Raw genomic sequence first — 14,776 nt, 5'->3', positions numbered from 1 at the left:
ATATCGACTAGAAACTAAAATGCTTCCAACTTTGAGGGAAATATGAAAATGTAAGCCATGTTGACTCTTTCTACCTTCCTTTTCCTTGAAATTTCTATTCCTCACCAACAAATTTCAAAAACTGCCTTAACTGTTCACGACCTGTATATTAACAACATTTACATAAGTGTTCTCCCGTTTATTTGAGACCTCCTGATCATTGTTTTCAGCACTGATGTTTCAGAAGAATTAAGTGAAAGTTTTTTGCCTATCAGTGGTGGCTATAAGTTACAGTCAAGCCAATTATATTTCTAATTTGGGAAATCATAGCTAAGGCATGTCGTGAAAAAAATAGGTAACTTTATTAAGAGATATGAGATTGACAAATGAGAACTTTCCAGAGAGAATATTCTTACAACCATGAATAAAAATATACTTTCTATAAGAAAAATTTGGTTCAGATAGATATAGCCATGTCTAAATATATATAGATATATGTATATATAGTGGTGTTATAATTAGTAGTCACAGTTAAGATAGAAATAAAAACTGAAGTAGATGAATGCTGAAGGGCCACACACTGCTGAGTATGAACAAAGGAATAAGAACTAGAAAAGTCTCAAATACCAACCTAGTTTCAGAATATATATTTAGGGAGAAGAAGGGATTGTATCTAAGTTCTTTTTTTTAATATTCAAATGTTTTATTTTTTAAGAAAAAAATGAAGAAACTAAAGCATTTGAAGCACTTCTTTCCAACATTGTCAAACCAGTGGTAAGTATCTTATGAATTTTATTGATGTTTATATTTAGTATATTAATATAAGGTGTTCATCCATCAAAATGTTTTTTTCTTTTAACTCTTTATGAAAATAGGATAATACTGTATTCTGTGACAAGCTTTTTTCACTCAATATGATATGCCTTAGCTGTCTTTCTATGTCATTACCTGATTCTTTGAAGAGCTACATAGTTTTTCATTCATTCATCAGATATTTATTGATCCCTTACTGTATGCCAGTAAATAAAAAACAAATGCACAAACAGAATTCTGTGTGATAGTAAAAATTGCTATTATAGAAATAGGAATAATATAATGAGATTACTAGGAGAGGTTGTTAGGTTAAATAGAGCAATCAGGGAAGCGTTCTCTGACAAGTGAAAAAAAGTGCAAAAGTGGAAGGAATGGGAGAGGGAGAATGGGTGTAAGTAAGCATGGGGAGTTGGACAGATGGAAAGAACCATTATCACTGGAGTATAGTAAAGGGGAGAAAGATGGTGGAAGAAGTAGGCCATAGGACTTTTTCAGCCAGAATAAGGCAATTTAAGATTGATAAGAATATTTTTTGGTTCGTAAAACAAACTACTTTCTCCCAACTCTCAGAAACATCCATGGTAAAATGTTTTATGCTAAGTTACCCCAAAAATACTTTGTTTTTCTAAGAAAACAAATTGGAAAAGTTATTATTCTTAGTATCGTCTCCACAAAGGCTTTTAAATCTTATCTTGCCATGTTTCAGGATGTTTGAGTAAACCAGTTCCTCATCTAATAGACTACTATGGTCCTACTTTTTCTGACAACTCCCAAATAATAGAGTCGGTTGCTCTAGCTTTCTTTATTCTAATCTGTTTTCTCTTGAGAATAGAGCATATATGTATCAATAAATGTAAATTTACACAGAATTATTTCATAGTAATGGCAAACACAAATTGATTAGCATCAGTCTCTGTTCAGAGTGCTTGGAATGCACATATGCATTATTTAATACCTGTGACAACCATATATGTACTATTTTTCCTATTTTACGAATGAGGAAACTGAAGCAACAGTGAGTTTCAATTAGTAGTAGTAGAGCTACGACTGAAATTTAGGCAGTATCCTTCCAAGAGCTCTCTGTGTCCAAGTGTATATCACTAGGTTTCCTAGAAAAGGAATTTAGTAGCCTTAATAAGATTGATGTTTGAGTGATTTAATAGCTAATGCTAGTAGCATTTACTTGTTGTAGTATATATTAAAAGTATAATTTTCAGGCCAGGTACAGTGGCTCACACTTTCCCAGTCCTTTGGGAAACCAAGACAAGAGGATCATTTGAGGCCAGGAGTTTGAGACCAGCCTGCGCAATATATTGAGACCTTGTCTCTACAAAAAACAAACACAGATACTACAGACATGGGGGCACACACCTGTAGTCCCAGCTACTTGGGATGCTGAGGTGGGAGGATCCCTTGAACCTAGGAGTTCAATGCTGTAGGGAACTAAGATTGTGCCTTTTCACTCCAGCCAGGGTGACAGAGCAAGAACCTGTCTCAAAAATAAATAAATAAATAAATAAATAAATAAATAAATAAATAAATAAATAAATGTATAATTTACATACACAAAATCAATCTTAAAGCCAATTCAAAGACTTTCTTACTCAACATCAGGAAGAACATGTAATTTAATAAGATAGTAAGCCCTGTATCATAAAACTTAAAGTAATGCTGATGGTTTTGTTTGCTTTGTTTTACTTTATGTTTATAGTTTGAATGCCGATTCCTCTTTGATTAAATTATTTGTGAGCTACAAAGCGCAGGTCAGGGTTTTTGCTTGTTTTTGTGTGTTTGGTTGTTTTTGCATGCTCTAGTTCATTTAGAGCACTAAATTAAATGTGTTCATTCACTTTTTCATTCCATAAATATTTGACCACTTACAAAGTGACAGATGCTGTGCTAAAGCTGGAGATAGAATGGAAAGCAAAGGATAGACACAGGCTCTGCCATAAGACTTAGTTTAGAAAACTATCACACAATGAATGGTAAATTGTAACTGTGAAGTGCCAGAACAAAAAGATAGAGAGCAATCAGAGCATATAATAGGAGGACTAAACCTGGATAGGGAATCAGGGAAGTTTCCCTAAGGAAGGATTATTGTACAGATATTTGAAGGAAAAGTAGTGGTTGGGCATTAAGGACAGGGGTGGAAAGTATGGGAACAGTATTGCAAACTGAGCAGCATTTGAAAAGCGCTGAACATGGCACATTTGAGGAACAAAAAAGGAAAGAGAAAAGCTCACTCATGTGACCAGAGTGCAGTGTGTAGGGGAGAATGTGGTACATGCACTAGTCTCACAGTCTCAGCTGTGTACTTAGGAGTTGAGTGACCCATGAGAAGTCACTTGACCTTTGTGAATGTTTCTTCTTTCAGAAAATGGAGAATAATGGTATTGTATACCCTCACATGCATGAAATAATTAACTATATTGAAAGTATTGTCTTTTCATTTGTTCTTCTTTGAAATTGTTCTCAGTCGCATTTTTGTGAAAATCTACTGACATTTATTTCAGTGGATTTCATTTCCATTTATTTCAGTAGTGCTTAAAATTAAATGTTTCATGCCTTTTACTCATTACCTTTTTGCTTTCAGAATCATTACCCCTTCCCTTTACCTTTTTGTGGTTACTAGAAGTACTTACTAACTCCCAAGTTTCCTTAGGCTCAGCCTTTGAGTTATCTTCAGAATTATTCTCTCACCTCCTGATGCCCTTATCTAGACAAGGATCAAACATTGATATTTATTCTACTTTAATATTTCTGGAAATCCAGAAATTAGATACTCTCATTTCTTTCTTCTACAGTCTTTGTCAAAATTCATACAATATATATGGCTTTGAACCTTTTTAACAGTTTAGTTTCCTATATATATACTTAATTTAACCCAATGTACAGTTTTTCTCAAGGGCAGTTTTGATGACTACCTTACAAGGATCACAATCTGCCTCAAAAAATATATTGTACATAATCTAGCCACTTTCTAAAAGAGCTATTTTCACTTTTTCGTATTACCATCTTTATCAGTTCTTAGACATTTTTACACAATTGTATCTGTTTTCAGCTACCACCTAGAAATAGATTCAGAGTGGGATCATTGAGTAGTAGGAAAATAACTGAATTATTCAGGTCGTAGTCAATGGTTCTGTGACCTCAGACAAGTTACTTAACCTTTCTGAATATGCTGCTTTCATAAAATGAAGATAGTTAAGCCTATTTTGCCTACTTTAGGTGGTAGATGTAAGAATCAAGTGATATGGATATAAAATCAAATTTTACTTCTAACATTAACATACAAATAGAGTTCAAATTACTTCCAAATCTATATTTTCAATCCTAATTATTCGTCTGTTCCTATAGAACTGTATCTCCTGAGACACACTAAAGAATACCCAAGTTTGAATGTTTCACTAGCAACTTTAGAAAACCAAATTCTCAATCTGCTTGTCTATCCAACTTAACACGTTCTTCATTCCTCTAAAATGAAGAAGAAAGTGGGTTAGATCTCTTTTGTTTCTGTTTCCTTTTGTCATTTCCCTCGGTAAACACTTACATCCAGGTTTTTCTGGGTTACAGTATCGTCTTACATTTCTTCTTTACCTTTCATTCTCCCCATGCCAGATTAATACTCCAAGCTTTATTATTTCACTGTAAGTTTATAGGATCCACTCTGCCCACTGTCCCCTACCACTCCACATACACACACAATTACTACCTCAGTCTTCACACAGGAATTTTGTGGTATCTATGTGAGTGTCCACTTCTTTTTCTTCTATGCAACTCTTTATAATTCACCTGAAACCAGCAACAGAAAACAGCATTTTTAGAAGATTTTTAAAATACATGAGAACATGCCTTGGACTACTAGATTGCAGTTATAAGCTTGGAAATATAAATACTCATTCCTGTATTGATCACCCACCTCTTTCTACCAAATTTTATCTCATCCAAGTCCTTTAAAATTTAATTCAGAATTCACTTATGAAGTTTTCCACATCTTATTCCAATGAAATCACTCTTTCTGTGACTTTAACATTTATGTGCAAGTAATAAGGTATCCTTTTTTTTTTTTTTTTGAGACAGAGTCTTGCTCTTTCACCCAGGCTAGAGGGCTGGAGTGCTGGAGTGCAGTGGCGTGATTTCAGCTTGCTGCAACCTCTGTCTCCCGGGTTCAAGTGATTCTTGGGTTTCAGTCTCCTGATTAGCTGGGATTACAGGCATGCACCACCATGCCCAGATAATTTTTGTAGTTTTAGTAAAGATAGGGTTCCACCATGTTGGCCAGGCTGGTCTTGAACTCTTAACCTCAGGTGATCTGCCCACCTTGGCCTCCCAAAGTGCTGGGATTACAGGCATGAGCCCCTGCACCTGGCCATAAGATATCTTTTTAATAGAATGAGTTAGTACTAAAAGATTTTCTGGAAAAGCAAACTGAAAAAGTTGAAATTGGCTCAGTGCAGTGGCTCATGCCTGTAATCCCAATACTTTAGGAGGCCGCGGCAGGAGGATCGCTTGAGCCTAGGAGTTTACAACCAGCCCAGGCAACAATAGTAAGACCCTGTCTCAATAAAAAAAAAAAAAAAAAATATATATATATATATATATATATATATATATATATATATATATATATATATATTTTTTTTTTTTTAAGTTGAAATTAGTATTTTAAAATTTTTTAAATTTATTTTTAAAACTATGTTTGCTAAATTCAACCTAGTATTTTGGAAGTCTGTTGAGTTAAAAGTATAGTTTAAGTTGAAAGCTTAGTTAATAGTATTTACCAATATTAATTTCTTAGTTTTGACAAAAGTGCATGGTTATATAGGATGTTAATATTAGGGGAAGCTGGGTAAAGGATAGACAGGGATTCCATACTGTCTTCCCAACTTTTGTTTAAACCTAAATTCATTTCCAAATAAAAGGCTTTTAAAAATACTTTATTTGTGTAACTCTGGTAAACAGTTCATCTCACTAAGCCACTCATTTTGTTGATGAGGCCTAGAACCCTAAGAGGGTAGGAGGAGTTCAGTACCACCAGGCAAATTAGTGACACATCTTGTGCTTCCATATTTAATATTTTCTCGGCTGTCTGTATTCACCACAGATCCTGATAAAGTAAGCTTCATAAAGTAGGTGCCAAGCTGGGCATAGTGACTCAACATCTGTAATTCCAACACTTTGGGAGGCTGAGGCAGGAGGGTGGCTTGAGGCCAGGAGCTTGAGACCATCCTGGGCAACATAGCAAGACCCCATCTTTACTACTACTACTACTACTACTACTACTACTACTACTACTACTACTAAAGTAGATGCCAGTTAATGCTTTTGACTACTACTCCTACTCCTACTCCTACTACTACTACTACTACTACTACTACTACTACTACTAAAGTAGATGCCAGTTAATGCTTTTGACTCCTCCTCCTCCTCCTCCTCCTCCTACTACTACTACTAAAGTAAATGCCAGTTAATGCTTTTGACTACTATTCCTACTACTACTCCTACTAAAGTAGATGCCAGTTAATGCTTTTGACTACTACTACTACTACTAAAGTAGATGCCAGTTAATGCTTTTGAGTACTAGTACTACTACTACTACTACTACTACTACTACTACTACTACTACTAAAGTAGATGCCAGTTGATGCTTTTGACTGACCCACCTTCATAGTCCTATTCACGTTCTCAAAGTTTAACACAACTATGATCATCCCATAAAATCAAGAGACACTAATGGGTATCCATACATGTATAGTAACTGTTTTAAAAAAGAAAAAAACCTGCTCAGTTTCAGGTTAATAGCCAGCTGTATACTGGATCATACAAGGAATCATGTTTAAGTTCATTGTAAATGAAACACAGTACCAAGACTTTAAGACTGTATTACAGTGAATACAGTATTACATTTCCTATGATTGAACAGAAGCAAAATAAATATAGTAATAGTTTTTTTATTTATTCAGACTTTAAGAACATTGAAAAGGACAGAATATTACAATTTTATGGAGATTACTTATTTTACTTTAATTCAAGATAGGAGTAATTGTCATCCTAGTGATTATTAGTTTGGTTTTAGAAATGCTAAAGTAGTCGTTAAACGTGTATAATTTTAAAGCAAGCTTTTATATAAATGCCTACATATAATCTGGTACTTTTCTTACCAATCTGTAAACCTTACCCTATCTCTAGATTTTTTTCGCTTTATTAGGCTTGTCTTGTAAAAGTAACTTGTACTCATAAAATTATTTCAGTAGTATAAAAATATATAAAACATAATTGAAACCACCTGTTTTTTTCTGTCACAACTTTCTCTGCATCTCACCACACATACACTAAATCCCCAAAGATAACAATTGATATATTTGTACAGCACATTTTCAGACATTTTTGTGCAGTTTTATAAAAGTTAACTCAACTGCAGTCACAGTATATGTACTGCTTTCCAGCTTCACTTTTTTCTCCTATTACGTAGCACCTGTATATTGAGGAAATCTTCAGATGTTAGCACAGGTATGTCCACCTCGTATTCTTTTTTGAACACTTGCAGAATAATGTGCTCGTGGGCTGTATTATGTACCATCATTTAGGTAGTCAGTGCCTATAGTTCTAGCTTTTTGCCATTAATAATGCTGCAATGAACATTCTTAAGTGTATATTTGTATACATATGTTAAGTTTATAGGATATTACCCTGAAAAAAAAATTCCTGGATGTAGAATTTCTGAATGAAAAAGCAAACACATCTTAAATTTTGTGATGATTCACTAGTTGCTATACACAAAGATTGAACTTATATATACTGATACCACGCTTAGAGAGTGCCATTTCTCCACATTTTTAACACTAGATAGTATTAGCTTTTTAATCTTCCCCTATCCAGTAGATGAAAACTGGGATTTTGTTTTAATTTACATGTATTTATGAATGCAGTTTCACACATACATCATTTTATATGTTTTCCGTTTGTATTTATGTATCTTTGGATGTCGATGTCCTTTGCTCCTTTTTCTCTTGAGTTTTTGTCATCTTCCTGTTGTAAAAACACTTCCTAAACTGAGGAAATGAACCCTTTTAAATATGTTACAATGGTCTTTTTAATCCCGTTTTTTTTTTCTTTTGACTATATGTGGTGTCTGTGCTAATAGTTTTGAATGGCCTGGGTTTTAAATTTTTGTGGAACCCACCTCATTTGTTGTGGAACCCACAACAAATTATTTACAATGAGCAGGTTTATATTTTGAGCCATTTTATCTGTATAAACAGATACATTTTATTTAATCTTGAAACCTCATTAGATATTTCACTGCTCATTGTATACATTACAGTTGTTTTAAAGAACTTTTAAATGTTGTATTTTTACAGGCCTCTGACATCCAGGCAAGGACAGTAGTACTTACCTGGTCACCACCTTCCAGCCTCATTAATGGTGAAACAGATGAAAGTACTGTCCCAGAGCTCTATGGTTATGAAGTTCTGATCTCAAGTACTGGAAAAGATGGGAAATACAAAAGTGTATATGTGTAAGTATTTGTTGTTTTGCTTTCTCCCATTGTGTAAATTAATGGTTTATTATAAAGAGCTTATTACTAATTTTGCTCTATTTTTCCTTCATGCTTATATTCTCAATCTTTAAGTTGGCTAATGAGAGTGATTTCAATGTAAATGGTCCAAATGTAGCTTGGTACACATTTCTGTCTACTCTCCTTCAGAATAATCACTTTTATTGGCCACATTCAGCTTTTTTTTCCCAGTAGGCTCCCTAATAGATGGTTCAGTATTCATGTATTCTTAATGCATTAAATATAAGTTGTAGTATGTAGAACCCATGAAGTATGTAGAACCCATGACCAAAAATGGACAATTCATGATTGTAAACTCATGAAGTATGACACTGCTCCTCTAAGGACTTGGATTTAATTCTTACATGTACAAGCTCGTGTCCTGTTGTAAAATGAATTTAGTAGCAGTGTTATTTATTTGCATGTTAGTATGTTTTTAATCACATTTTGAAAACTTATGTAGTTCTTTCCTTGGTTTAAAAGTATATTACACACAGCCAGGCATGGTGGCTCACACCCGTAATCCCAGCACTTTGGGAGGCCGAGGCAGGTGGATCACCTGAGGTCAGGAGTTCAAGACCAGCCTGGCCAACACGGTGAAACCCTGTCTCTACTAAAAATACAAAAATTAGCCAGGGGTAGTGGCACATACCTGTAGTCCCAGCTACTTAGGAGGCTGAGGCAGGGGAATCCCTTGAACCTGGGAGGTGGCAGTTGCGTGAGCCAAGATTGTGCCATTGCACTCCAGCCTGAGTGACAGAGCAAGACTCAGTGTCAAGAAAAAAATAAAGGTATATTACACACCACGAAGCCTTAGAAAGATTCAGTAACTAAAATTGTGACATTTATGATTGACAGTTTTGAATTAAACTATTTTCCTGTCCTATTTTCCTGTTCATATAAAAGTTGATTATTCTAATGAAAAAGGGTAAAGTTAATGGTTAGTTATTATTTAAGCACCAAGAAGACTGTAAAGGTGATGGTTAATCATTTGAATGATCATAATTAGCACAGAACATGGGCTCCATCAACCTTCTTGCTATCTTTTTTCAAAACATAGCTGGCAAGAAGAAAGGAAAGTGAAACTGCCCCAGTGCCTCTCATCTAGTCACATAAGGTTATAAAAATTTCCTGTTTCCTCTCTATTGAGATTTCCTTGTGTTCTATTAATTTTTCTTAAGAGAGACAAGTAAACCTACCTAAGGGGTAAGTAGGGGATAAAGGACTATCAACATAAAGGTTTCTTACTGTGTTAATGACTGTTTTCTAGTTAGATATGGTTGCTTACTAAGAGAAATTCTTTATTTCCATTTGCAGCCTGACCAGGGAGCACGAGGGGGGCATTAGTCATCTCCCATATCCTACAGGAATTAAGGTCTCTCTCTAAGGATGTTTGTGTTCTCTTCCATTTCTTTCATCAGTGTTTTGTAGTTTTATCTTATAGAGATCTTTCCACCTGTTATGTTAGATGTATTCTTAGGGTTTTTTTTTCCTTTTGTAGCTATTGTAAATGTGATTGCCTTTTGGGCTTCTTTCTCGGCTAGTTTATTATTAGTGTATAGAAATGATGCTAATTTTTGTATTTTGATTTTGTATCCTGCAACTTACTGAATTTATTTATCAGATCCAAGAGTTTTCTGGTGGAGTCTTCAGATTTTTTACATGTAAGATCATGTTATCTGCAAAGAGGGACAATTTGACTTTGTGTGTGTGTGTGTTTTTTTTAATCTGATTACCTTTCATTTCTTTCTCTTGGCTGGTTGCTCTGGCTAGGACTTCCAGTACCATATTGAATAGGAGTGGTGAAAGTAGGCATCCTTGTCTTGTCCAAGTTCTTAAAGGAAAGGTTTTTAGACTTTCCCCTTTCTATATGATGTTAGCTGTGGGTCTGTCGTATGTGGTCTTAGTTATGTTGAGGTATGTTCCTTTAGTGCCTAGTTTGTTGAAAGATTTTATGAGGGGATGCTGAATTTTATCAAAAATTTTCTACATCTGTTGAGATGATCATATAGTTTTTGTCTTTCATTCTGTTGATATGGTGTATCACATTTATTGATTTGTATATGTGAAGCCATCCTCGCATTCCCTGGTATAAATCCCACTTGATTGTGGTGTATTGTCTTTATAATGTGCTGTTGAATTCAGTTGGCTAGTATTTTGATGAGGATTTTGTGTCTGTGTTTATCAGGGATTGGTCTGTACTTTTTCTTTTTTTGTTGTGTCTTTATCTGGTTTTGGTACCAGAGTGATGCTGTCCTTGTAGAATGAGTTAGAGATAATTCCCTCTCTTCAATGTTTTTAGAATAGTTTGAGGAGAATTGGTGTTCCTTAAAAGTTTGGTAGAATTTGTCAGTGAAGCCGTTGGTCCTGGACTTTTCTTTGTTTGAAGACTCTTTATTACTGATTCAATCTCATTACTCATTATTGGTCAGTTCATGTTTTCTATTTCTCGCTTATTGAATCTTGGTAGGTAGTACATATCCAGGAATTTATCCCCTTCCTCAGATTTTTCAGTTTGTTGGTGTAAGTTGTCCATAATAGTCTCTGATGATTCTTTGTAAGTGTGGTATCAGTTGTAGTGTCTCCTTTCTCACTTCTGATTTTGTTTATTTGGGTCTCCTTTCTTCTTCTCTATATTAGTCTAGGTAGTGGTTTAGTTCTGTTCTGACTTTTCATTTTATTAGAGATGGCGTCTTGCAGTGTTGCCTAAGCTGGACTCAAACTCCTGGGCTCAAGTGATCCTCCCACCTCAGCCTCCCAAGTAACTGGGACTACAGGTGTGCACCACTGCACCTGGCTGTCTGCTCTGATCTGCACCACTGCACCTGGCTGTCTGCTCTGATCTGCACCACTGCACCTGGCTGTCTGCTCTGATCTTTATTATTTCTTTCACTAGTTTTGGATTTGGTTTGTTCTTGCTTTTGAGGTTCTTGAGATGTGCGTTGCTAGATTGTTTATTTAGAGTCTTTCAGCTTTTTTATGTAGACATTTATTGCTATAAACTTCCCTCTTGACACTGCTTTTGCTGTATCCCATAGGTTTTAATATTTTGTGTTTCCATTTTAATTTGTTTCAAGAATTTTTTTTTATTTTTCTTAATTCATCCCTCTACCAGTGGTCATTCAGGAGCATGTTGCTTAGTTTCCAGGTAGTTGCATAGTTTCCAAAGTTCCTCTTGTTATTGATTTCTAGTTTTATTCTATTGAATTATTAGAAAATATATGATGTACTTTCAGTGTTTTAAAATTTCTTGCGGCCGGGCATGGTGGCTCACACCTGTCATCCCAGCACTTTGGGAGGCCGCGACGAGCAGATCACAAGGGCAAGAGATAGAGACCATCCTGGCCAACATGGTGAAACCCCATTTCTACTAAAGTACAAAAAATTAGCCAGGCATGGTGGTGCACACCTGTAGTCCCAGCTACTCGGGAGGCTGAGGCACAGGAATTGCTTGAACCCGGGAGACAGAGGTTGCAGTGAGCCAAGATGGTGCCACTGCACTCCATCCTGGCAACAGATCAAGACTCCGTCTCAAAAAAAAAAAAAAAAAATGTTGAGACCTGTATTCTGTACTGACGTATGTTCTACCCTAGAGAATGTTTCATGTTTCATGTATTGTAAAGAAAAATGTGTTTTCTATGCACACGTATGTTTATTGCAGCACTGTTCACAATAGCAAAGACTTGGAATCAACCAAAATGTCCGTCAATGACAGACTGGATTAAGAAAATGTGGCACATATACACCATGGAATACTATGCAGCCATAAAAAAGGATGAGTTGGTGTCCTTTGTGGGGACGTGGATGCAGCTGGAAACCATTATTCTCAGAAAACTATCGCAAGAACAGAAAACCAAACACCACATGTTCTCACTCATAGGTGGGAATTGAACAGTGAGATCATACTTGGACACAGGAAGGGGAACATCACACACTGGGGCCTGTTGTGGGGAGGTGGGATGGGGGAGGGATAGCATTAGGAGATATACCTAATGTAAATGACAGGTTAATGGGTGCAGCACACCAACATGGCACATGTATACATATGTAACAAACCTGCACATTGTGCACATGTACCCTAGCACTTAAAGTATAATAATAAAAAATAAATTAATTAATTAATTTAAAAAGAAAAATGTGTTTTCTGTAGCTGTTGGATGAGATGTATTTACAAAGGTCTGTTATGTCCATTTGGCCTAATATGCCATTTAAATACAATGTTTCTTTGTTAATTTTCTGTCTAGATGGTCTGTCTAATGCTGAGAGTGGGGTGTTGAAGTCCCCAGCTATTGTTTTATTGGAGTCTATCTCTCCCTTTAGATCTATTAATAATTGCTTTATATTTCTGGGTGCTCCAGTGTTGGGTACATATATGTTTAGACTTGTTATATCCTCTTGCTGAATTGATCCCTTTATCATTATATAATGACTTTGTCTCTTTTTACTGTTTTTGACTTAAAGTCTCTTTTATCTGAGTGTAGCTACTCCTGCTCACTTTTGGTTTCTGTTTGCATGGATTATTGTTTTCCATCCCTTTACTTTCAGTCTATATGCGTCTTTACAGGTGAGGTGAATTTCTTGTAGACAGCATATAATTGGGTCACATTTTTTAATTCATACAGTGAGTTGATGTCTTTTAAGTAGAAAGATTTTTGTTTGTTTGCTTGTTTTATTATTAGTATACTTTAAGTTCTAGGGTACCATGTGCACACCATGCAGGTTTGTTACATATGTATACTTGTGCCATGTTGGTGTGCCGCACCCATTAACTTGTCTTTTACAATAGGTATTTCACTTAATGCCATCCCTTCCCCTCCCCTCCACCCCATGACAGGCCCCAGTGTGTGATGTTCCCCACCCTGTGTCCAAGTGTTCTCATTGTTTAATTCCCACCTGTGAGTGAGAACATGCGGTGTTTGGTTTTCTGTCCTTGCGGTAGTTTGCTCAGAATGATGGTTTCCAGCCTCATCCATGTCCCTACAAAGGGCATGCACTCATCCTTTTTTATGGCTGCATAGTATTCCATGGTGTATATGTGCCACATTTTCTTAATCCAGTCTATCATTGATGGATATTTGGGTTGATTCCAAGTCTTTGCTGTTGTGAATAGTGCCACAATAAACATATGTGTGCATGTGTCTTTATAGTAGTATGATTTGTAATCCTTTGGGTATATACCCAGTAATGGGATTGCTGGGTCAAATGGTATTTCTGGTTCTAGATCCTTGAGGAATTACCACACAGTCTTCCACAATGGTTGAACAAGTTTACAGTCCCACCAACAGTGTAAAAGCGTTCCTATTTCTCCACATCCTCTCCAGCACCTGTTGTTTCCTGACTTTTTAATGATCACCATTCTAACTGGTGTGAGATGGGATCTCATTGTGGTTTTGATTTGCATTTCTCTGATGACCAGTGATGATGAGCATTTGTTCATGTGTCTGTTGGCTGCATAAATGTCGTCTTTTGAGAAGTGTCTGTTCACATCCTTCGCCCACTTTTTGATGGGGTTGTTTGATTGTTTTCTTATAAATTTGTTTAAGTTCTTTGTAGATTCTGGATATTAGCCCTCTGTCAGATGGGTAAATTGCAAAAATTTTCTTCCTTTCTGTAGGTTGCCTATTCACTCTGATGGTAGTTTATTTTGCTATGCAGAAGCTCTTTAGTTTAATTAGATCCCATTTGTCTGTTTTGGCTTTTGTTGCCATTGCTTTTGGTGTTTTAGTCATGAAGTCCTTGCCCATGCCTGTGTCCTGAATGGTATTGCCTAGGTTTTCTTCTAGGGTTTCTGTGGTTTTCGGTCTAACATTTAAGTCTTTAATTCATCTTGAATTAATTTTTGTATAAGGTGTAGGGAAAGGATCCAGTTTCAGCTTTCTACATATGGCTGGCCAGGTTTCCCAGCACCATTTGTTAAATAGGGAATCTTTTCCCCATTTCTTGTTTTTGTCAGGTTTGTCAAAGATCAGATGGTTGTATATGTGTGGTATTATTTCTGAGGACTCTGTTATGTTCCATTGGTTTGTATCTCTGTTTTGGTACCAGTACCATACTGTTTTGTTTAATGTAGATTTGTAGTATAGTTTGAAGTCAGGCAGCGTGATGCCTCCACCTTTGTTCTTTTGGCTTAGGATTGTCTTGGCAATGCGGGTTCTTTTTTGGTTCCATATGAACTGTAAAGTAGTTTTTTCCAATTCTGTGAAGAAAGTGATTGGTAGCTTGATGGGCATGGCATTGAATCTATAAATTACCTTGGGCAGTATGGCCATTTTCACGATACTGATTCTTCCTATCCATGAGCATGGAATGTTCTTCCATTTGTTTGTGTCCTCTTTTATTTCACTGAGCAGTGGTTTGTAGTTCTTGAAGAGGTCCTTCACATCCCTTGTAAGTTCTATTCCTAGGTATTTTATTCTCTTTGAAGGA

At 35.9% G+C, this 14,776-nt stretch overlaps 1 protein-coding gene across 4 annotated transcripts in view; it reads left to right on the top strand.

The window, feature by feature from the left end:
• FNDC3A (fibronectin type III domain containing 3A) overlaps positions 1-14,776 on the top strand; it is a 221,055-nt gene that overhangs the window by 154,932 nt on the left and 51,347 nt on the right. For all 4 annotated transcript variants that reach the window (XM_010363846.2, XM_010363844.2, XM_010363847.2 and 1 more), the window contains 2 exons: positions 695-753; positions 8,154-8,311. In XM_010363846.2, coding sequence (XP_010362148.1) covers positions 695-753; positions 8,154-8,311 — 217 coding nt within the window. The remainder of the gene's footprint in view (positions 1-694; positions 754-8,153; positions 8,312-14,776) is intronic.

Source organism: Rhinopithecus roxellana, chromosome 18 (genome assembly GCF_007565055.1).
Source record: "Rhinopithecus roxellana isolate Shanxi Qingling chromosome 18, ASM756505v1, whole genome shotgun sequence".
NCBI lineage: Eukaryota > Metazoa > Chordata > Mammalia > Primates > Cercopithecidae > Rhinopithecus > Rhinopithecus roxellana.
The sequence above is the reverse complement of the archived record's forward strand: the minus strand, read 5'-3'. Positions and strand labels throughout refer to the sequence as shown.